The sequence below is a fragment of the Schistosoma haematobium genome, chromosome 6 (genome assembly GCF_000699445.3).
Source record: "Schistosoma haematobium chromosome 6, whole genome shotgun sequence".
NCBI classification, from domain to species: Eukaryota; Metazoa; Platyhelminthes; class Trematoda; order Strigeidida; family Schistosomatidae; genus Schistosoma; species Schistosoma haematobium.
In genome coordinates this window covers 2,060,981-2,083,696 of record NC_067201.1, presented here as the reverse complement: position 1 = coordinate 2,083,696, position 22,716 = coordinate 2,060,981, and the positions used below count along the sequence as shown (strand labels likewise).

Genomic DNA, 22,716 nt, shown 5'->3' with positions numbered 1-22,716 from the left:
ATATAAGTTCTAAAGTCGAAGACGAAGAGTCCTGGTAGGATGAGAATTTTAGCACCAAGTAGTCAACTTTTGGGAACTGACACAAGTAGAAACTGTTTCTACAAATCTGAACGCCTCATTCACTAAGAAATAATCGTATACGGAAGCATACTAGGACAGTATTAACAAAAGCCAGTTTTGTCATCAAGGAGCAAATTTAAGATGTGGCAATTCCTAATATTTGCTAAAAAGAGTTCACTCTGTTTCTTCTTGTTTGTTTATGATAAATGCTTATAACAACAGTTTCTGATGTTCTTTCTGTGGCTACAATAAACCTTAATTTTACGCGCCTATTGGATGTTGATTTCAGGAAGCGCGCTCTATTCTTGCTGCGCCGCTTCGGATTGGTTTGTTACTGTGTTTGGCCTTAAGTTTTATAATGGTTGCTATTTGTTTGCCATCTAGTAAATTACAATGTCTAGATTTTTTCGGTATGATACACTCAATTTTTTCAAGGATGAATTTATGCTGCCATTTCACGTATGAACTTCGTCATTGTCATGCAGCAAATCTTTGTTTTGCCTGCAAAAGGTTACTGGCTAGAATAAAATTTATGGGGGAACCAATAAGGATTAAGCTGACATGTCTTGGATTTTGGCGCAAAGTCTGTTCATCCATTTGGTTAAAGAGTGTTTTGGTATTTTAGCTGATGTTAGTTCGTGATGAAGACCTTAAATCTAATTCCTAACCCTAACCATCAACTGTAAATCACAATCCTCATTCTTTTCATAGCTTTACAACTCTCATTTGGCCTCAGGAGGTAGGTGGACATTGTCAAGGCTACTTTAATGTCATTCAATGATCGTCTGTATATAATAGTCTCACACCCAAATTTCATCTGATTTTTATGTATCGAATTCTAGCATTCCTTCAATCATAACTTTATACTCTGCTACCGTGAACCATTCTCACAGTGTTCATTCTCTCAATGACGTCTCATTTCGGTCTTTTCAACTTAGCGTATTAATCCTGTTGTGTCAATGTTTTGGTACTTGAGTCATCTGGTGTGTGTACTATGCTGTACGTTGATTATGACTGATTAATATTCATTGGTCAATGGATTTATACGTCGAAAACTCAATGACTCGAATGTATATATATATATATATATATATACTAATTTGTTAAGCAATCATTGGCTTATGTTTATTAACAAGAAAACTTAAATGTTATGTCAACTATTAAACTTGAGTTGCTTGCTCAAAGGTTCCAGCAGGAGCAAAATATAGTTGATCGGGGTTTTAAATAATTCTCATGAGTTGTCATTAAGGACTATAGTTCATGTTTGATGTCGATCGGTTGACTGTACGGTACTGCCAAGCCAATGGGAAACATGGATACTACCCTGATGTTACGGCGCACATATCAAAGAGTTATAAATTAGTGTTAGGAATTAGGATTAGGAGTTAAAGTCAGGGTTTTCCGCACAAACTATCACAGACAATAGTACAAGGATCCTAATTTCCATGTTCTTATCCTACGTTTTAGCATATCACATCTCGTTCTGCTGTTTGTTTAAACGGATTAAGATTTCGAGGCTTTTCGAGTGTGTTTCACAGCTTCACATAGTTGGTCGTCAATTAGTTAAGTATTAGGCGTTTTCGAAAACAACAGATGACTTCTGCCTACATTTTCTTCGTTATTCGAGCCACAGTTGGTATTAGCCGATATGAAGGCTACGAACAGGCAAAAACTTATATCCCAGATATAATTCAATGCGGGGACTGCTTTTCTGAGTTTTAAGCCTCCATACTGTCTATCTTGAATGAGAATTTGGTTGTCATTGCAGGTTGCAAGAAAATTGGGAAAGGTCAAACCAAAACTTGGCATCTGTTCATGAAGCTACTGACTTATACTCATGTGATCCTGGTTACCGTAACCATTGGTTGGAGGTAGGTGACGTAGCTTCAAATCGGTCCCAACGGTGCAGATAAATTCACTATTTGTCTCTCTTTAGATCCTGATTTTCTAAATTATCTCACACTTTTCTTTTTAATTCACGAACTTATTCTTTTTGGATCATATCGTCTATACCTATCATTTTCTATAACTACTGATGCTGTTGGTACTCCTGTTAATGTGCTGTTCGTCTCTGTAATTTCATTTCGCTGTGCAAGTATGGTATTGGAACTCAAAACGATACACATGTTTGCCAGGTTCTACTTTACGTATGGCTGACTGGAGCCATTTACTGTTGGTTTGTCATATTGGAAATTTCAGTCTACTTGGTTAGGGTTCGCGTGGTAATTGTGATTAGTGGTTGGAAATGTTGAGTAAAATGACTTCTTTTTTAATCAGATTCTTAAATGCTCTTGTCTTCCTCATGTTCATAGGCATTATTGTTATTTCAACTCATCCACTATTCTTGTTATTCTTGTCATACTAACCTAGAATTACAGCTTGTGCTTCCTTGCCGTGCTGTATGTTATGTGTAGCTACTTGGTTCAATTAATAAGTTTTGCCATAATTTTCTGGTGGGGTTCTATCAAATGGGATTTTCCTTGTTGAACCTCACTACCAATCAAGTTTAAGCAGCTTAGTGGAAGTATCATGGAGTGGTGACTCATTGGTTAAGGCGTTCGACTTCCAACCATAAAGTTACAGGTGTAGACTCCGCTTCACCTACTTCTGTTTGGGTGATTAAGTATTATCACTGGTCTTCATGCCTAGAGTCCGATTAGAAACCAAGCCTACGAATTTGTACCTGGCAGACGAGTTGATATGGGGTGTCGATAGGCGTTACATAAATAAAGTGGCCTAAAGTGGAGTACACAAATCTATACTTGGTTACTGAATGACATCATTCTTAACAGGTCTAAGAAGTGTCAAATAACATGAATTCTTGTACACCACCAACTTACCTCTCTTTATTCTTTTTTACTTTTTACAATATTTATTACTTTTAAATTTTATGCCAGTTACATGGAGTAGTTTGTCAAACAAAATACTACTTATCCATTTTGTTTTTTTTTCCAGTTATAGGCTTAATTAAAAATGGAACCAAGAATAAAAGATGCTGTTGAACGATTGGATCATCTTTATCAACGACTTGTTAATTATAAACCATTACTCGATCAAAATGTTTTAAATGCTGAATTTGAAATAAGAGCAAATTTTAAAAATTTAATAGAATTATTAAGTAAACGACAATCAAATCTACTTATTCAATTGCATAATATTGCCAAAGAGAAATCTATCCTCATTGAAAGGTTATTTCCATTTTTCATTTATATCTAAATGCTTATTTTTGTTTTTTCCTACATCTACTTAATAGTAATAAACAAACAGTTGAATCCTTAAGAAGTGTTTTACTACAATCATGTGTTACCAGAAATGAAATCGATACAAAAATTGGTGATTATGTTAGACGAGCTGAATCAATTAATTTAACATCAGATTTAACACCATTTATTGCTTTCCATATTGAGAATATACAATTAAATGAAATTATTTCAACATTTGGTCGACTTGCATCTAGATATCCTGGTCACTTTGCTGATCCAAATAAACCTTCAGTATGTTTACCGCAATTATTTGAAGAAGAAGAACAGATAAGAATTGGGAATTCAACTCTTTCTTCTACTGTATTCAATCGTGTCCAACCATTATGTATATGCAATGATCCAACATTAAAAAAATGGTTATCATTAACAGAACATAAATGCAAACGAAGAACTTCATCCGATTCTTTAAGTAATATAGATACAATGAAAGAAGAAGAGGATGGGATGAGTTTCACTTCAAAAAATGATTATTTCTGGTTGAGTAAATTATCTGTAAGTGTTTTGTAACATTCTTGATTTTAGTGAGTCATAAACAACATAAACACTTCTCATATATATATGCATCACTTCAATATTCCATACCAGAACAGCACAGTGAGATGAAATTATCAACACAAATCTTAGCGTGATGAAATTAGTAACATCATCATCAGTAATATAAAAGATTAGGGGTGATTTAAATGTCTTTTTTCTGGTTAGGTTTTCTTATTGAGGTTGTTTTCTACGGGATGGGGTTGTCAACCCCGTGCCAAACTCTCCTCCTTTATCTGAGCTTGGAACCGGCAGTAACACCAGAAGGGTTACAGGTGGACAATATGATTCGAGAAGAATGAATTTATGGAATAAATAGGTAGAAAGCAATGTTGAAAACCAAGATCTAAGGAAAGATAAAGAGTGAATTGAATCTACATTATTGTAACCAATTCTAAGCAGTGACACCTAAATTCTTCAATTATTGGTTGCGATAATCTCATGGATGGGGCGGCCAAACCAAAACGTGGCATCAGTGCTTGAAGACACTAATATCTTGTCTGAGCCATGTTGGTAGTTGTAGACTACTTGGCTGGGGTCCGCACGACTATCGTAACCAATGGTTGGAGACTCATGGTGACATGGCTCTGAATCAATCACAATTTATTTATTTATTTATTATTTATTTGAACACATAAATATTGGTACAAGAGAGCGCCAATATATATGCGCCACACAAAACAATGAGAATTCGAAGAGAAAAAAAAGGTAAGGGGCGTAAAAAACAGAGAACAATAACGAAGAGGTTGGTGTAAGGTAGTGTAGTAATAATGAGGGAACGGAAAGGTACAATCAGAAGAAATCTTTCAGTTAAGGGAGACACAACCACTTTTTATGAAGAAAGTAAAAGAAGGTTACAGCAGGATCGCCACTGGCTTCTATCCTGAGCCATATCTGATAACTTCTCTAGCCACTGTGTAGCACCATCTCTCGGACCCCAACCAGGGAGTCGTGAAGGACCAACACAAGCCAGTCCTTTGCAGCTTTCTTTCATGCCACGACACCATGTCATGCACTGACCACCTCTCCGCTTCTTCCAACCAGTCGTAGAGTCGGCAAATAATGCACGACGTGGAATTCTCTGGGACGACATTCGTAGAACATGTCCAAGCAACCGAAGTCGGTGTTTCGAGATGGTGACATCGATTGCATTATCATCTCTGTGCCCGAACACACGATGCCGAACCTCTGCATTACTGACATGGTGTTACTACTGGATGTCAGCAATCCTTCGGAGACAGCGATGATCGAACACAGAGAGTCTTCTAACGTCCTCAACTCGGAGAGGCTAGGTTTCACAAGCATAGAGTAAAACTGCTCTCACCGACGCGTTGTAGATCCGACCTTTTACAGCCAGACTAACATCACGTAGGCTCCAAAGGTGGCTCAGATTGGCATAAGCTGCTCTGGCTTTCACTATATGTGCATTGATCTCATCACTCACACCCCCACCAGCGCTTATGCAGCTACCCAGATACACGAACTTCTCGACTACTTCTGTCTGCTCATCATCCAGGTTGAGTACAGGATTAGAATCCTGCCAGTCTTGTAGGAGTACTTTGCACTTGGAAGGTGCAAAGCACATACCATACCTACGGACATTGATTGCCAACTGATTAAATGCGGATTGCATGGCTTGGGCATTATCGCACAGTAAGACAATATCATCCGCATAATCAAGGTCGAGAAGTCTTTCTCCAGGCAACAGATCCACACCACCATTACTTACATCCATCAGAGCTGTTTCCAGAATGTCATCGATGGCAAAGTTGAAGAGGAATGGTGAGATTGGGCAACCCTGCCTAACCCCATTGCTCGAATAGAACAATGGAGAGAGGTGGTTGTATGCCCTCACTCTGCCTGAGGTTTTTGTATATAGGGCTTTTAGGATGTTAATAAACTTCTCAGGTACGCCCTTCTTCAATAGACAATCCCAGAGAACAGTCCTATCCAACGAATCGAAGGCAGCCCTGATGTCAAGAAACACTACGATTGTTGGCCTTTGATAAGTATGGTGGTGTTCTAGCATTTGGCGGAAGTTGAAGATATGATCAATACATCCCCGACCAGAACGAAACCCAGCCTGCTCTTCGCGAGTCAATATTTCTCGGTTTTTGAACAACTTACGAAGTATGACGGAAGCCAATAGGTTGGACGCATCGGAAGTAGACTTATCCCCCGATAGTTGTTACAGGAACGACGTGAACGCTTTTAAATGATAGGGACAACTATCAACTCATTCCATGACGTTGGTACACTCTCTAGTTTGCAAACCTTTGTAAACAACGTCGTCAATTCTTTAGTCAGAAAGTCACCACCATCTTTAAAAAGAGCCGGAGGTAAGTCATCTGGGCCAGGTGATTTTTAACGCTTCAAGAGTTGGAGTTCCTTGCGGACTTCCGCCTCATTTGGTGGATCAGTCGTCACCAGCCATGGAGGGCAGGACAGTCTGACCGATGTTGCCGGAGCAGCAAGCCAGTTGAACTGCCCTTCGAAAAATTCTGCCCATCGTCCAAGACGTCGATGGGTGTTAGTGATTGGCATCCCATCATCCTCGCAGATTGTTTCGCTCACACCAGACTTCTTGCTGCCAGTGGCTCGGATGAGTTGGAAGAGCTTCCGGTAATTACCAGATGCAGCCGCTGCTTCTAACTCATTAGCACGCTTCGACCACCAGGCTTCTCGGTCCTTACGCAAGCTTTGCCCAATTTCCTTACGTAGCATCCTTCGTTTATGGTCAAACACACGGTCACCCGGAGTAGACGGACGGGCTTCAATGAGTTGTAAGGAACCTGAAGAAACCCAGTGCTTAAAAGCGGGACGTTTCGCAAACCCACAACTGACTGTTCCCGCCATTTTCATGGCGTCATGCAATTGCAACCAATGCTCATCTATACTTTTCGGTGGAGTGGTAGCTATCCTAGAAAATAGCTCGGTTCGATACTTACTTAGTCAACTTAATCGCTAAAATTGGACCACCATCCTTAAAGACCTCTGGAGCCAATCCATCTGAACCAGCTGCCCTTCCTCGTTTCAGATTAACTATAGCCTTTTGAACTTCAGCAAGAGTAGGGGGACCTATTTCAATGTTCCATTCACACTGTCTGGGAATGGAGGGTAGTTGTAGAGTAGCTGAAGGCCAGCTGAACTGTTCTCTAAAATGTTCCGCCCATCGTTCTAAACGTCTGGACTGGGAGCAGATGAGAGTATCATCTTTTTCCGAAATAATCTCACTTACACTTGACTTACTAATTCCAGTTTCTTTTATTAGTCTGTAAAGCTGTCTTGTGTTCCCTATAGTCGCCGCCTTTTCCATCTCTTTTGCTTTCGTTACCCACCACTGCTCACGGTCGTTCTTTAGACTTTTGGTTAACCTAGATCTGATTTGTTTTCGCTCTTCATCATGTTCAGGACCTGATGGGACGAGTTTGCGAGAATCCATCAGTGTGACAGACCTTGAAGAAATCCACTGGTTCCTTGCAACTCTGTGGTTTAAGTCACTAATAGATGTCACTGCTGTTTCCACAGCTGATTGTATGCCCTTCCAAGCAACATACAATCAGCTGTGGAAACAGCAGTGACATCTATTAGTGACTTAAACCACAGAGTTGCAAGGAACCAGTGGATTTCTTCAAGGTCTGTCACACTGATGGATTCTCGCAAACTCGTCCCATCAGGTCCTGAACATGATGAAGAGCGAAAACAAATCAGATCTAGGTTAACCAAAAGTCTAAAGAACGACCGTGAGCAGTGGTGGGTAACGAAAGCAAAAGAGATGGAAAAGGCGGCGACTATAGGGAACACAAGACAGCTTTACAGACTAATAAAAGAAACTGGAATTAGTAAGTCAAGTGTAAGTGAGATTATTTCGGAAAAAGATGATACTCTCATCTGCTCCCAGTCCAGACGTTTAGAATGATGGGCGGAACATTTTAGAGAACAGTTCAGCTGGCCTTCAGCTACTCTACAACTACCCTCCATTCCCAGACAGTGTGAATGGAACATTGAAATAGGTCCCCCTACTCTTGCTGAAGTTCAAAAGGCTATAGTTAATCTGAAACGAGGAAGGGCAGCTGGTTCAGATGGATTGGCTCCAGAGGTCTTTAAGGATGGTGGTCCAATTTTAGCGATTAAGTTGACTAATATTTTAGCTAAGATCTGGGAATTATACTTTATCCCATCTGACTGGTCGCAATCACTTATCGTCCCAATATATTAGAAAGGGTCAAAATCATCCTGTGACAACCACAGAGGGATTAGTTTAACAAACATAGTATCTAAAATACTGGCCTCGATAATTATCAAACGCCTAACTAAGACTCGTGAACTACAAACTCGAGAAAACCAAGCTGGCTTCAGACCTGGTCGTGGCTGCATCGACCACATATTCACCATTCGTCAGGTTCTAGAACACAGGTATACCTATCGGCGTCCGACGATGGTGGTCTTTCTTGACTTAAAAGCAGCATTTGACTCGGTAGACCGCGAGACTCTGTGGCAGTGTCTGTCATTGAAAGGCGTACCTCAGAAGTACATAAACCTTGTGAAGGCTCTCTACTCGAACACTACTAGTCGAGTCAGGTCTTATGGCGAACTGTCATCTACTTTTGCAACCTCAAGTGGTGTCCGTCAAGGCTGTCCACTTTCTCCATTTTTGTTTAACTTCATCATAGACCTATTGATGGAAATAACACTCTCGTCGACTGAATTCTCGGGTATTGATCTCCTTCCAGGAGGTCCACTTATCGACTTAGAATACGCAGATGACATAGTCCTGTTTGGTGAAGACGCTGAGAAAATGCAGAGTCTTCTGGTAGCACTAAGCAACAATGCCAGAATGTTTGGGATGCGCTTCTCTCCCTCTAAATGCAAGTTGTTGCTTCAGGACTGGTCTGCGTCAACACCTGAACTAAGGATAGGGAGTGAAGTAGTCGAACGCGTTGACAACTTCACTTATCTTGGAAGTGTGATCAGCCCTAATGGGTTGGTATCGGACGAAATCTCAGCACGGATTCGAAAAGCTCGTTTGGCTTTTGCCAACTTACGTCACCTTTGGCGAAGGCGAGATATCCGTCTATCAATAAAAGGACGAGTATACTGCGCGGCAGTTCGTTCTGTTTTAATTTACGGCAGCGAAACATGGCCCTTAAGAGTGGAAGACACCCGTAAGCTACTAGTATTTGACCACAGATGCCTTAGAAATATTGCTGGCATCTGCTGGGATCACCGGGTAAGTAATAGCGAGGTTAGACGCAGGGTATTAGGGAATGATGGTAAATCAGTTGATGAGGTTATGAATCTTCATCGACTGAGATGGTTGGGCCACGTGTTACGTATGCCTGAACACCGATTACCACGACGTGCAATGCTAACCGGGGTAGGGATGGTTGGAAGAAAGTTAGGGGCGGCCAAACCAAAACGTGGCATCAGTGCCTGAAGTCACTAACTTCTAGTCTGAGCCATGTTGGTAGATGCAGACTACTTGGTTGGGGTCCGCGTGACTTTCGTAACCAATGGTTGGAGACTGTGTGTGACATGGCTCGGAATCGATCACAATGGCGTCGGTGTATACACTCCCTGTCTTCCCTTAAACTAAGAGACTAAAATCACTTCATTCTTTCTGTCTACGAACTAATTCTTTCTTCCTATACTATATCCTTATTGCAACCTTTGACCTAACCACTGCTATGAATCCGGTGTTCATCTTGCTGTGCTAATGAGGTATGGCAACCTGGACCGATGCACATATGTGCCTGGTCCTACGTTGTAGCTGACTGACTGACTGATACTTACTTGCAACAGAAATTGCAACCAGCTTGCTAACATCAATCTTTTGGTGGTGGTCACTTCGTTGGCCACTGAAAAGTAAGGTAAGATTGGCGCAGACCAAAGCATGGTCGGAGTCCAGATGGGTATTCCAAAAGGAGCTGCAGTCTTGTACACAACCAGGCCAGCGGTAGCTGGTCGCGATGTGATCAATCTGAGTCCAGGTTTGAGATGCAGAGGGAGGACGCCAGGTAGCACATCGGCGATGACTGTGTCAAAAGTTAGTGCTAGCAAGAAACAGGTTGTGGTCTGTGCACAGTTGCAGTAGACGGTCCCCGTTATCTGACCTGCGACCAACGAGTCCTCATCGGCCACACAAACGACTCTCTTCTGTGCCTAGACGCCCGACCTGAGCATTCAAGTCTCCGGCTAGTACTACAATATCTATCGAACGTACTTTCTGGAGAAGAACAGATAACGTTAGAAGACTCTCTGTGTTCGATCATCGCTGTCTCCGAAGGATTGCTGACATCCAGTAGTAACACCATGTCAGTAATGCAGAGGTTCGGCATCGTGTGTTCGGGCACAGAGATGATAATGCAATCGATGTCACCATCTCGAAACACCGACTTCGGTTGCTTGGACATGTTCTACGAATGTCGTCCCAGAGAATTCCACGTCGTGCATTATTTGCCGACTCTACGACTGGTTGGAAGAAGCGGAGAGGTGGTCAGTGCATGACATGGTGTCGTGGCATGAAAGAAAGCTGCAAAGGACTGGCTTGTGTTGGTCCTTCACGACTCCCTGGTTGGGGTCCGAGAGATGGTGCTACACAGTGGCTAGAGAAGTTATCAGATATGGCTCAGGATAGAAGCCAGTGGCGATCCTGCTGTAACCTTCTTTTACTTTCTTCATAAAAAGTGGTTGTGTCTCCCTTAACTGAAAGATTTCTTCTGATTGTACCTTTCCGTTCCCTCATTATTACTACACTACCTTACACCAACCTCTTCGTTATTGTTCTCTGTTTTTTACGCCCCTTACCTTTTTTTTCTCTTCGAATTCTCATTGTTTTGTGTGGCGCATATATATTGGCGCTCTCTTGTACCAATATTTATGTGTTCAAATAAATAAATAAATTCGGGGGCCACACCTCGAGCCTTTGACCTATAGGTCTAACCTACAAGTCATTGGAGCATCTTAAGGAGGTGTAGTCCCATGGTAGCCGGTGACCAACGATTGTTTCATTCGCCATCCGTTCCCGCAGGATAGTGGAGCATATGTGCACCACTGGTTTGGTATCCGGTTAATGCGCCGGACGTTCGCTTTACGTCTTCTCATTTTCGTAAACAACACCTCAGCCTCGAGAAGGCAGTGAGTAGGACTTCCCTGGCAGAGGGTGTATACGCGTGGCCGTGTGAGAGTATTTCGAGAGGAGAGCGGAATCTCCCCACTCTTGGCCGTACCAGGGCATTTGGGGGCATGGATCACGATGGCGTCGGTGTATACTCTCTCAATCTTCCCTTAAACTAAGCATAAAATCGCTTCATATCTTTTATTTCTACGTACTAAATCTTTGTTCCTGTGCTATATCCTTATATGCAATTATCATTTTATATATTGCCACAACTGAATTAACTACTCCTATGAATGTAGTGTTGGTCTTGTTGTGCCAATAAGGTATGGCAACTTGGACCGATGCATATATGTGCCTGGTCCCACGTTGTAGCTGACTGACTTGACCTCAACTCGGTAGTTTCCATGAAACATAAGTCAAGCTCTCAACTCGCTGCACAAATATGAACTTGTTACGTTTCATAAACGATACTTCATTTTAGAGTTGGTCATACAGATGTCCCATTAACTTCTTAAGTTTTTTTATTCATTTAACATGAAACTAATTACTCGTTGAAACTTGTTTTTACAATTTTAACCCTGATTAACACTTTAAATAATTTCTTTGTAGGAAAAAGGATCAGTACAAGATAATTTGGAATCCAGTATTTCACAATCATCAGCTGTACGTGTACCATATTGTCAGCCACACTCGACACTTGTCCGTACATGGCTTGAATTACGAGATGATAGTCAACCATTGACAGTAGAATCTACATCTTATCATAAAGGAGAATTATACGGATTGAATAATAGCTTAAAGCCCTCTAATTTAAAACAAAGTTCGTTAATTGTTTATTATGGCGTACTGATTTGCTAAAATTCACTTATTAGGTTTTAAGACCTGTTTGCATTTAGTATTCGATATAGTGTTCTTCAATGTGTATTTCGCACTTGCTATTACTCACTGGTTATATATATATATATCTGTTTGTAACCTGGGAGTTAATTTGTTCATTGATAAATTCACTTAGATTGATCATTGAACAAGGATTGACCAATGTTATTTTTTTCCTAGTGCTTAGCACTCGTTGGATCGTATCAATGAAATTGTAATGTATCTATTACTTCAATTATCTTACATCTATAATACATTTATCAACGAGCTATTCAACCTTGAGGATTCAGAATTCTATTTTAACTCCGACTGTGTGTGAATTAATATTATTGGAAGAATAATACCTCTCGTTGTAATGTTTTAAAAGTGATAATCAATAAGAAGTCTCTTTAATAGAAAGGTACCTTATAGTGGTCAAGGGAATCGGTTTCTAACATAAGTTTTAAGCTAAAACCCTACTCTATCTACTTCTATTTGGGCAATCGAATCTCATCACAAATCCCCATATATAATTGATGTATGCAGTTGAAAAAAATGACTACATAGACCTGTACCTAATAAATAAGCTACAGTAAGTAGAAAATGTTGAGTTTTTGATTGAGATCATGAACCGATTAATGTTAGACCATCACAATTGAAAACCTGGAAGCACTGGACGGCCGTTTCGTCCTATTGTGGGACTTCTCAGCAGTGCGCATCCACGATCCCGCTAGCGGGATTCGAACCCAGGGCCTTCGGTCTCGCGCGCGAACACTTAACCAACTGGACCACTGAGCCGGCATCCAATGGTGATAGTTTCTAACATCAACCAATCCACGAAATTGCGCGACCAACTTCCATTGTACTGAGGTAGATACCTGTCTCTACCCGACAAGGATTAGCTCCACTGGTCACGGCTTCTCACTAGAACTCCGAGAATTCCCTCACGAAGCTAGTCACTAGTGAGCAACTTAATAATCTCCACAACCCCTATACTAGAAAATGTTGAACTGGTAATTAGATTCGTCTCTTTATGTCATATCAAGATGCTGATTAACCATATTTCATTTTCTGTTCAATGTATTCTGTATACAAATACAGCGAATAAAATTCATTATTTTTCCGTCTAGATTTTTGTTTATATAACACAATGGATATGATTATCCTTTATGAAGAGTTTCTTATTCCACTGTTAACATAATCGGAAAAACTGTAATCATTAACTTCACACTTTAGTTCATCAATTGACCAAACTGGGAGTAGCTTGAGAAAAGTTGGTAATTCATGATATATCATCTTCGATTTACTGCTTAGAACATTAATATTCGGAATTGTCAGACCTGATTATTGTTATTATTATTATTATTATTATCATCATCTCTGATATAAGACAGTAAAAACCAGTGAACCTCGATTGACATTAGACGATTGTTTGTTAGTTGCATTATCAATAAAATCTATCTGTAACTTGTAAATTCTTCCTTATGTAATATTACTTTCACTACATTACACTTAAGTCTACTTGATGTAAGTTAGGATATGAATGGATTGGATACAAGAGAGTTGAAACAAAAGTTTATACAAAATTTACATTAGGGATAATAGAGATATCCTTTTAATTTGTCTACCAGCAGTGATTGATGAAACATGGGTTCATCAATGTGTTTAGATTTCTTGTCTTACATTAAATAATACGGTTGTTAGAAGTTTATTCTCATAACAGTAGTAACCACGACTCAGTTAACATTAAAGTGCGTGTTACAATATCGAATATATGGACATTATCCTGCACTACATATATATGATAATATACACTATGTTCGTCACAGATTGGTCTCAATTGAAACAACATTGGAAACCAGGGAGCACTGGTTGAATGTTTCGTCCTGGTATAGGACACCTCAACAATGCGCTCCTATAGTCCTGCCTGAAATTGAACCCAAAACCTTCTGGTTTAGCTGTAAATATTTAATCATTGGAACAACTGGGTCGGCGTCCGGTGGTACAGTTTCAACTTTATTCAATTTGCAATACCATTAATGATGATTGTTTCACTCTAGACATGCCTGAACTCTACCAGTCACAAATTCTCATTAGATGTTGAAAAGTACCTTGAAATCATTAGTGAGGTAATGGGTTTCATACTAAAACAAAGAAACTGTCTAATGATCTCTGGTTTTCGATGGTTCTTCTCTAGCTGAGGTCACTTCGTGATGAGTACAGCACACACACACTGAACTAATCTCCGCAAAACCTTTTCAACTAGAAAATAATATTAATTAGTATCCAATCGATAATTAGTTTTAATTATTCTAACGAGAAATTTTTTGAGTTTTCTTTAACAACCGTATTACTTTAAACCGACTAGTCACTTTCACTACATTTAAATATTTACATACCATCTATCTATCTTATCTAGATAAATCTACTTCGGAAAGCTTTGACATTTTGACAAATTCATCTCAAAATATGTCCAGTTTAAAAGATTGGTTATTCTGTGATCCGGTAAGTTTGTGTGCCAGTTCCCTTTTCAACTATTCAGATCCCTTTTTTTCCGTCATGGATTATTATTATGTAATATCTTGTAGTGTATGTAAGCTTGTACACGGTTGGAACAATATGTATATATGTCTTAGTTAATCTAATCAGTACATATTCGAAAGTTTGTCGATTATATTAACTTTTATACACATAGGAATTGTTATTTAATCTTAGCATTCATCCATTTGTAGTTCAGTTATACACAAGTGGATTGTCTGTAATCCATTTATAATTTCCACATTTTAAACCAGCATTTCCCAACCCACTCTGTCCTGGGCCTTTCTTTCTAGTTCTATCCAATTATTGTTCATTCTTCTCATATCCATGTCGTCTCATGATGTCTTCATATCTGGTGTTCTTCATTTCAACCTTGGTATTTAGGTCTCCCATCAGCAATGGTCAAGTCCTTTGTTGGGCATTTCTCAACGATTGACTGCAACTTATCATAGAATTGATCTTTAACATCTTCATTGTAGTCGTTGGTAGGCGCATAGCATTAGATTGACATTCATTTAAGTCAACACTTTATATTAATCATTTCAATATTAATGATTTTATTTAATTGATATATTACAAACAATCCTAAATTCACATTTTAAACTATGTATTTTATCTTAAATCTGACCAATTTTTCGATTATACATTTGGTTACATAATTGTAGCGTACTTGAAAAGAATGTTCTTCTTTCATATATCTGTATTTTAGTATAATGAGAATTTTCCATTGATTGTTAGATTAATGAATGGAACCTGACCGAGTGATATCTGCTCACGTAACAACCAGATCACATTAACTTAGACTATTGAGATCAAACTGATATAAAAGATAAAACCATTGCTCAGAAAGAGGGATTTTTCCTTCTAACAAAATAACATGCTTATATATATGAAATGAAGAAGAAGAAAGTCACATAGGTACAAGGAGGCACCAATTACATATGCGCCACACAGATCTCATTTAATATGTGTGAGGGCTGTGATACTGTCCGGGTGCCCAAACTGAAGCAGGTGGTTTTCTTAGGGGGCCACATCCGGAGCCTTTGACCTGAAGGTCTGATCCACAAAGCAGTGGAGCATCGTAAGAAGATGCAGTCCCATGATAGCCGGTGACCAACGATTGGTTCATACACCATTTGTTCCTTCAGGATAGTGGAGCCAGCCCATGTGCACCATTAGTTTGGAATGAGGGTTTTCCAACTCCCCTATATTGACTCTCCATGTCCACCAACCCGGTTAAAGCTCCAGACATTCTCTTTTCGTCCTCTGAATTTCGTAAACAACACCCCCGTCATGAGAAGGAAGTGAGTAGGACTTCTCTGGCAGAGGCTATATACGCGTGGTCATGTGAGAGCATTTGGGGGGAAAGAGAGTGCGGACACTCCCCACTCTCGACCGTACCAGGGCATTTGGGGGCATATATATGAAATATTGATTACATAACCAAATGATTCAAAGGTCTGACAGTTGCAGATTATTCACTCACTAATAAAATAAATACCCCTAACTATTATGGTCAATTTTTGCTCTGTCATTTCAATAATTGTCTGTTCCTAAGACGATGTGATTGTGTAGACAAATTAGTTGTCTAGAGATTTTCAAAATGTTGAAGTAAATAATAACTCAGAATTGTGTGTTTTATTATAAAACTTAGGCTGAATTAAGAGATATGCCTGGTTTATCGACAAAACTTAGTCGTAATGATGGCAGTATTGGCTCTAGTGTTGGTAGTAATAATACCAGTGAATACAGTACACGTTCAGTGAAATCTTCATGGTTAATACCAGAGAATACAACTTTATCAATTAATAAAGAAATGTCTACACTCTGCATAGATTCATCAAAAATCGATAATTTAACAAAGAATTCATTATTTCCTGAACATATTTTTCATTCTGGACCGATTGATTTATCACGTTGGTTAAGACAATCACCACCACCACCACAATCGATGGATAATAACAGTAGCAACTTATCAATGGAACAAAATCAATCTATTAATGAAGAGATGAATAGTACTACTTCACAAGTTAGTTGTTAAATTATCTCTTAGTTGTTGTTGTGCATTAAGTCAATTTGAAGAACTTTTATGGGTTATACTCGATTCAGATTGAACTCAGTTGGAGTGCCATTAAAAATTGCAAAACACTAGAAGTCTTAATTTATGGAGTTCAGAAATATCGGGAGTGAATCAGTTGTTCTTAATAGTATTAGATGATGGTCGCACTGTATTACCTAATTGTTCCAATAGTTAAACGTTTGCTGCAAGGTCCAGAAGTCCTAGGTTTGATACCTGCGTGGGTCATGGGTATGTACTATCGTGGAGTCTCGTGCTAAGACGAAACAGCTGTTCAGTGCTCCCTAGTTTTCAATGGTACCCCAACTGAAATCAATCTGTGATGATTATAACCTACAAATGTACTATTTTTTCATAATTATTAAGTGTTATTCTTCTATCTAAGTGTAATTCTTAAGATATTTCTCAATAATAAGTTCATTTGATACAATCCTATTAATTGTGAGTACGAGTCTAATGTACACTAGTTTTGATTATTTAGTAAGTAACTAACTAATATGTTTTTCACCGGTCTTGAATGTTGATTAAATGTAATAGAACTAGTTGTAAACAACGTAGAATTTGACTCACTTGTACATGAGTACAAATTAGTATTCCACAGTAATACGACACAATGAGTTTAACAAGATAAATGGGAATAGTATCGAAATAGCAGTTGTGCTAATGATAATGAGAAGTAGTAAACCTTGAAAAATGTAGTTAGAAAAGAATAGATGAATTTCAGGAATAAAATACACAAAATATCGAAACTAAATGCTTAAGCGAAAATAAATAATGTATGCATCCATGCTACTGTAACCGATCCTGAGTAATATCACAACTTCTCCTACCACTGATCACGTTTATCGCGCGGACCCCAACCAAGTAGTGTACAACAACTATTAATGACTTGATTTAAATGACATTGCTCATTATTCGTTAATCAATCAATTATAACAACTATCAAGGCTCAGACCAATAGTAAGTGATTTCATATGTCAATCTTATATGTTGGTTCAACCTAATTTTCCTCTAATCTGTTCTTATGACTGCTAACATTACGGGTTCGAGGTAGCTGGCGGTCGGTTATGCGTAATACCTGTCCATCAACCACCTCAGTTTATCAAGAACCACAGTCTCATAGACCGAGTCCTCTCTCTCTCTCTCTCTCTATGTATATATATATATATATATATATATATATATATATATATATATATATATACGTACCTTATGAGTATATAAACCTACGTTGAATATCCATCATAGTACTGACAAATTGTTTATTATTATTCTGTATTCCACTAATACATGGTATATCTTACAGACAAATGAAATCACTACAATGAATCCAAATAAAATTATTGAACATAATGGTATTGTAGTAGAATACTGTCCAAAATTTGGAATATGTCAAGGCGGTCCTGGTGGACCGACATGTTGTGGTGGATGTTCTTTATCGATGATAAAAAGGGACTCGATTGATGCATCAATACAATCAATCACTAATGAAAATTCAATAATTGGTATTTCATCAAATACGCTAAATAATGAGATGAATTCATGTGACAATAATAATAATAATAATAATTCAATTGTAACTGAATTAAATCGTATTGCAAATAGTGATTTAAAACAATGGATTGTTAATGATAAGCCAGAACAATATAATAACAGTGTTGATTGTTATTCTGATCGAAGACAACAATCGGATTCTGTTCATCCGGTAACTCAAAAGTAAGTATTGTATATTCTCTCTTTTCTTTTTACTGTTGTCTTCTTTATTTACGCTTAATATATTGTCAGTATAGCATTGTGGAAATTGTTGAATTTTACTGAAATCACATATCGATCTAAGTTAGACAACCGTTGGAAATTTTGGAGCACTTGACGGTTACTTTCGTCCTAGTACGGGTCTCCTTTGAGGTGCGCATCCATGGCCCGCGTCTGGAAATCGAACCCAGGACCTTTGGTCATGGACGTAAATCGCTTAACCTTTAGACCATTGATCTGGGATCCGGTGGTGTACATTTCCTAACATCAGTCAGTTCAAGATATTGCGTGACAGTCTTCCGTTGTCTTCGATAGGTACTTTGCTCACACTCAACATGGTTGAACTCTGCTTTTTACGGCATCTCACTAGAAGCTCAAGGGGCAAAGGGTAAATCGAACATATTTCACACCATTAAAAACGTTATTCTCATTTCAATGCTCACTTTTATATACACCTTTTCGATAGTCACCCTTTTTCACTAGCTGTTATTAGTGTGAACTGGTTCTGACTTTTAAACCACATAACTGAATTTCAGTGATTCAGTTCCAACTTAAATCAATCCATGATATAACCCGACATTCGCTGTCATCGGTGAGAGCTAAAAGTCTTGATAGAGACCGCTGGCCGTGTTGTCAGTGCAGATTGTTGGGAAGTCCCACAATCGAAGAAAAGTATCCAATGTCCCCTTGTTTCCAAAAGTATTTCAGCTGATGTCAATTCTTGACTGAAACCACTTATAAATTAATCTAATGCATCTAGTCCTCTTTGAGATATGAAAACTCGTCATTTTTCAGCTGAACACGTTATGGAGAAATATTTCCTTTTGAGGTACTTGATAACGAAACAGGTTTAGGGGTGGTTTTGGCAACCTGGAAGCGTTCAAAATATAACTTGCATTTTGTCACACACCACCTTTTTGTATCCAATTTTTAGTCTGTTAACTCCGTACTTCGAAAAGGCCTTATCGTGGTTATGTAAAGGTTGTATCTAAAGGGATGCTGCCTGTCCGAGGTAAATAACTTTATGAGGCAAATCCCCTGTACATTTGGCAGTATGACAGCACCTTCACGTCTTACGTTTGCTACCATTAGTCTAAAATCCTTTTAACCGAACTAAGAAGATGTCGATAACCCCAAATGCATTGGCATGGCCGAGAGTGGGCAGGCCCCTCCCTCTCGAAATGATCTCACACTGCCACGCGTATACAGTCTCAGCCAGAGAAGTCCTACTCACCACCTTCTCGTGGTGGAGGTGTTATTTACGAAATTCAGAGGACGGAAAGAGAATGTCCGGGTAACCGTGAGTTTGACCACAAACGAAAGATGTTGCGTAGTGAAATCGGGCGAATCTTGCGTAAGGACCGAGAAGCCTGGTGGTCGAAGCGTGCTCCGGGCACCAGGATTAGACCGACGGGCCTGAGTTGTAAGGAGCCTGAAGAAGCCCAGTGCTTAAAAGTGGGTCGTTTCGCGGAGCTGCAAGCGGCTTTACTCGCCATTTTGATGGAGTCATGAAGTTGCAACCAATGCTCATCTATACTTTTCAGCGGAATGGTAGCTAGCCTAGAAACTAGCTCGGTTCGATACTTACTAGCAACAGAAGTTGCAACCAGCTCGCTAACATCAATCCGTTGGTGGCGGTCACTTCGTTGTCCACTGAAAAGTAAAATAAGATTGGCACAGACCAAAGCATGGTCAGAGTCCAGATAGGTACTCCAAAAGGAGCGACAGTCTTGTACACAACCACGCCAGCGGTAGCTGATCGCGATGTGATCAATCTGAGTCCAGGCTTGAGATGCAGAGGAAGGACGCCAGGTGGCACATCGGCGATGACTGTGCCGAAAGTTAGTGCTAGCCAGAAACAGGTTGTGGTCTGTGCACAGTTGCAGTAGACGGTCCCCGTTATCTGACCTGCGACCAACGAGTCCCCATCGGCCACCTAAACGGCTCTCTTCTGTGCCTAGATGCCGGACCTGAGCATTCAAGTCTCCGGCTAGTAGTACTACAATATCTGTCGAACGCACTTTCTGGAGAAGAACAGATAACTGGTGGTAAAACTCATCCTTGATTGCATCCGGGTTGCAATCTGTCGGGTCATAGGCGGAGATGACGAAAAGACATCGTTTCTCACGCCGATTTCTTCTCACTTTGATGGAACTGTCTAATCTAACAGCACATAACCGAGTGTTAGTGGGGATCCAATCGATTAGTGCTGCCTCAGCTCTAGCGCTTAGTATGACACCAACGCCAGCAAGACCAGACGAAGATGCCACAAGGTCCCCGGATAAACGCACTTAAAAGAAGCTTTTTGAAGCGACAGATGGAGATCGAATTTGTAGTACTTCGCCAGAGTCTTGAATACGGGTCTCGGATAGACAACAAACTTCGATACTAAGACTTTCCAAAGACATAGCCAGCCCTATCTGTTGTCCGATCTGCATTAGTGTGCGAACGCTGAAGGCAGCCAGTTTGAATGGTGCATGTGGTTTCAGAAAAGCTGTTTAAGTATTCTTATTCGGTGATAACATTCAATTTTCACCCAGTCAGTGACTCGAGATCGTTTAGATAGGATCGAGTTCCTATCATAGGCTACACAAAGTGGGAATAAAAGAGAGTGAATAAGTGACGTAGTTAAAGAAAATAATAATGTGAATTGTTTGACTTTTAATCTAAGCGAAAATAATATTTTCAGTAAGTATCGTCATTTCATTCTATTTGTGTGTGGACTGTGATACTGTCCGGGTGCCCAGACCGAAGCAGGTGATTTTCTCAGGGGGCCACATCCGGAGCCTTTGGCCTGAAGGTCTGATCCACAAGGCAGTGGAGCAACGTAAGGAGATGCAGTCCCATGATAGCCGGCGACCAACGATTGGTTCATACACCATTTGTTCCTTCAGGATAGTGGAGCCAGCCCATGTGCACCATTGGTTTGGAATGAGGGTTTTCCAACTCCCCTGTATTGACTCACCGTGTCCACCAACCCGGTTAAAGCTCCAGACATTCTCTTTTCGTCCTATGAATTTCGTAAACAACACCTCCGCCTCGAGAAGGCGGTGAGTAGGACTTCTATGGCGGAGGCTGTATACGCGTGACCGTGTGAGATCATTTCGATTGAGGTTGTGAACTCCTTTCACCCTCATCTGTACAAGATTATTCAGGGGCTTCTGCTTATCTTAATGTACGTTATATTGCTGGGAAATGTTAGTTGATATGTCTCACAGTTTTTCAAATGCATATACTTTTTATGTTCCTTTGAATCTCGAACTCTAATCTCCTTTCATACATAGTTTGTCATTCTTTCTTGAATGATATTCTTCAATGCCTAGTCTTTTTAATTATCATTGTTTATTGTTCATCTTTTTAATTCAATCTCTTCTGAATGTAATATGATAAGTTGCGCTGATACAGATATGTACACTATTTTGTATAGTTGATAGTGATTGTCTGATATGTCCATGTTATTGATTCATATGCTCGTAACTAGTGCTTATATCTATGTTGATGTTCTCATGTTCTATCCGAAACACGGATATACAGATTCTATTTCTGTTTATTGGACTCCTGTTTGTTTTTTTTTCTCTGCATATTGTTGTAGTTATTTAACATCATCAGCGCCTCAAACAAACTTTTCTGTTATTGATATGGAAATTGATGGAAAAGGACGTGGAATAGGAGAACTAGATGAACCAGATGCATTATCTAATCCTCATATTCTTCTATCACCTTCAATTGATATAAATGAATGTAAATCTAAAGAATTCAATGAGAAAACATTTTTACCATGTAAAAAGTCTACATTATTCACACAAAAACCAGTATCCACATATTCTCATTGGTTAATTTAATCCAATAGAACAGTATATTCTCTCCATGTTCATATGAATTTTAACAGGAATTGTTCCCTTGCCAACTCTCTCTCTCTCTCTCTGTGTGTGTGTGTGTGTGTGTCTCCTTTTGTTCCATTGTGTATGGACAATCAATAGAGTCCTATTATATTCTTTTTATGGGTTAGTTCTTTTCTCACTCACACACACTCACCTATTTACCCATGCCCATTTGTCCCCCGAAATATCTTTTTTTATTGTTTTGCATTGACGGTCTATTCATCATGATTATTCTCTTATGCTTGATTTTCTTTGGTTTTTTTCTTTGAATTTTAAGTTTGGAGAATGGAAAAAGTGAATAAGAAAGAACAATTATTGATTCTAATGATTTACAATTGTAATTAGGATATAATTTCAAAATACATATGATAATTGGTTTATATACTATGTGTGTTTTGTCTTTCTATTGCAATATAGAATGATAATAATGATGATGTAATATTTACAGCGTATGTTTGTTGATTGAAATTCTGTCTGTCTCTCTCTTTTTAATGAAGGGCCTGGGTTCGAATCCCGCGAGTGGAATCGTGGATGTGCACTGCTGAGGAGTCCCACAATAAAGCGAAACTGCCGTCTAGTGCTCCACAGCCCCTAAACTGATAATTACCATGTGCTCACTAGTGACTAGCTACGTGAGAA

The 22,716-nt window shown here is 39.3% G+C and overlaps 1 protein-coding gene across 1 annotated transcript; it reads left to right on the top strand.

Moving 5' to 3' along the window:
- The first annotated feature begins 317 nt into the window (after positions 1-317).
- On the top strand, positions 318-22,384 carry MS3_00008294 (uncharacterized protein). Its single transcript, XM_051216656.1, has 9 exons — positions 318-643; positions 686-1,931; positions 3,016-3,248; positions 3,314-3,815; positions 11,584-11,794; positions 14,249-14,334; positions 16,022-16,396; positions 17,751-18,160; positions 21,789-22,384. The coding sequence occupies exons 3-9, from the start codon at positions 3,034-3,036 to the stop codon at positions 22,036-22,038; spliced, it is 2,049 nt and encodes a 682-aa protein (XP_051065249.1). The 5' UTR covers positions 318-643; positions 686-1,931; positions 3,016-3,033; the 3' UTR covers positions 22,039-22,384.
- Positions 22,385-22,716: the final 332 nt, after the last annotated feature.

What these genes read in the sequence shown, in the direction of transcription:
- MS3_00008294 (XM_051216656.1), top strand. Translation starts at nt 3,034, where the DNA reads ATGGAACCAAGAATAAAAGATGCTGTTGAACGATTGGATCATCTTTAT. An exon ending in TGAATAGTACTACTTCACAA is followed by an intron (nt 16,397 to 17,750) that starts GTTAGTTGTTAA and finishes TATATCTTACAG; the next exon opens with ACAAATGAAATCACTACAAT. An exon ending in GTTCATCCGGTAACTCAAAA is followed by an intron (nt 18,161 to 21,788) that starts GTAAGTATTGTA and finishes ATATTGTTGTAG; the next exon opens with TTATTTAACATCATCAGCGC.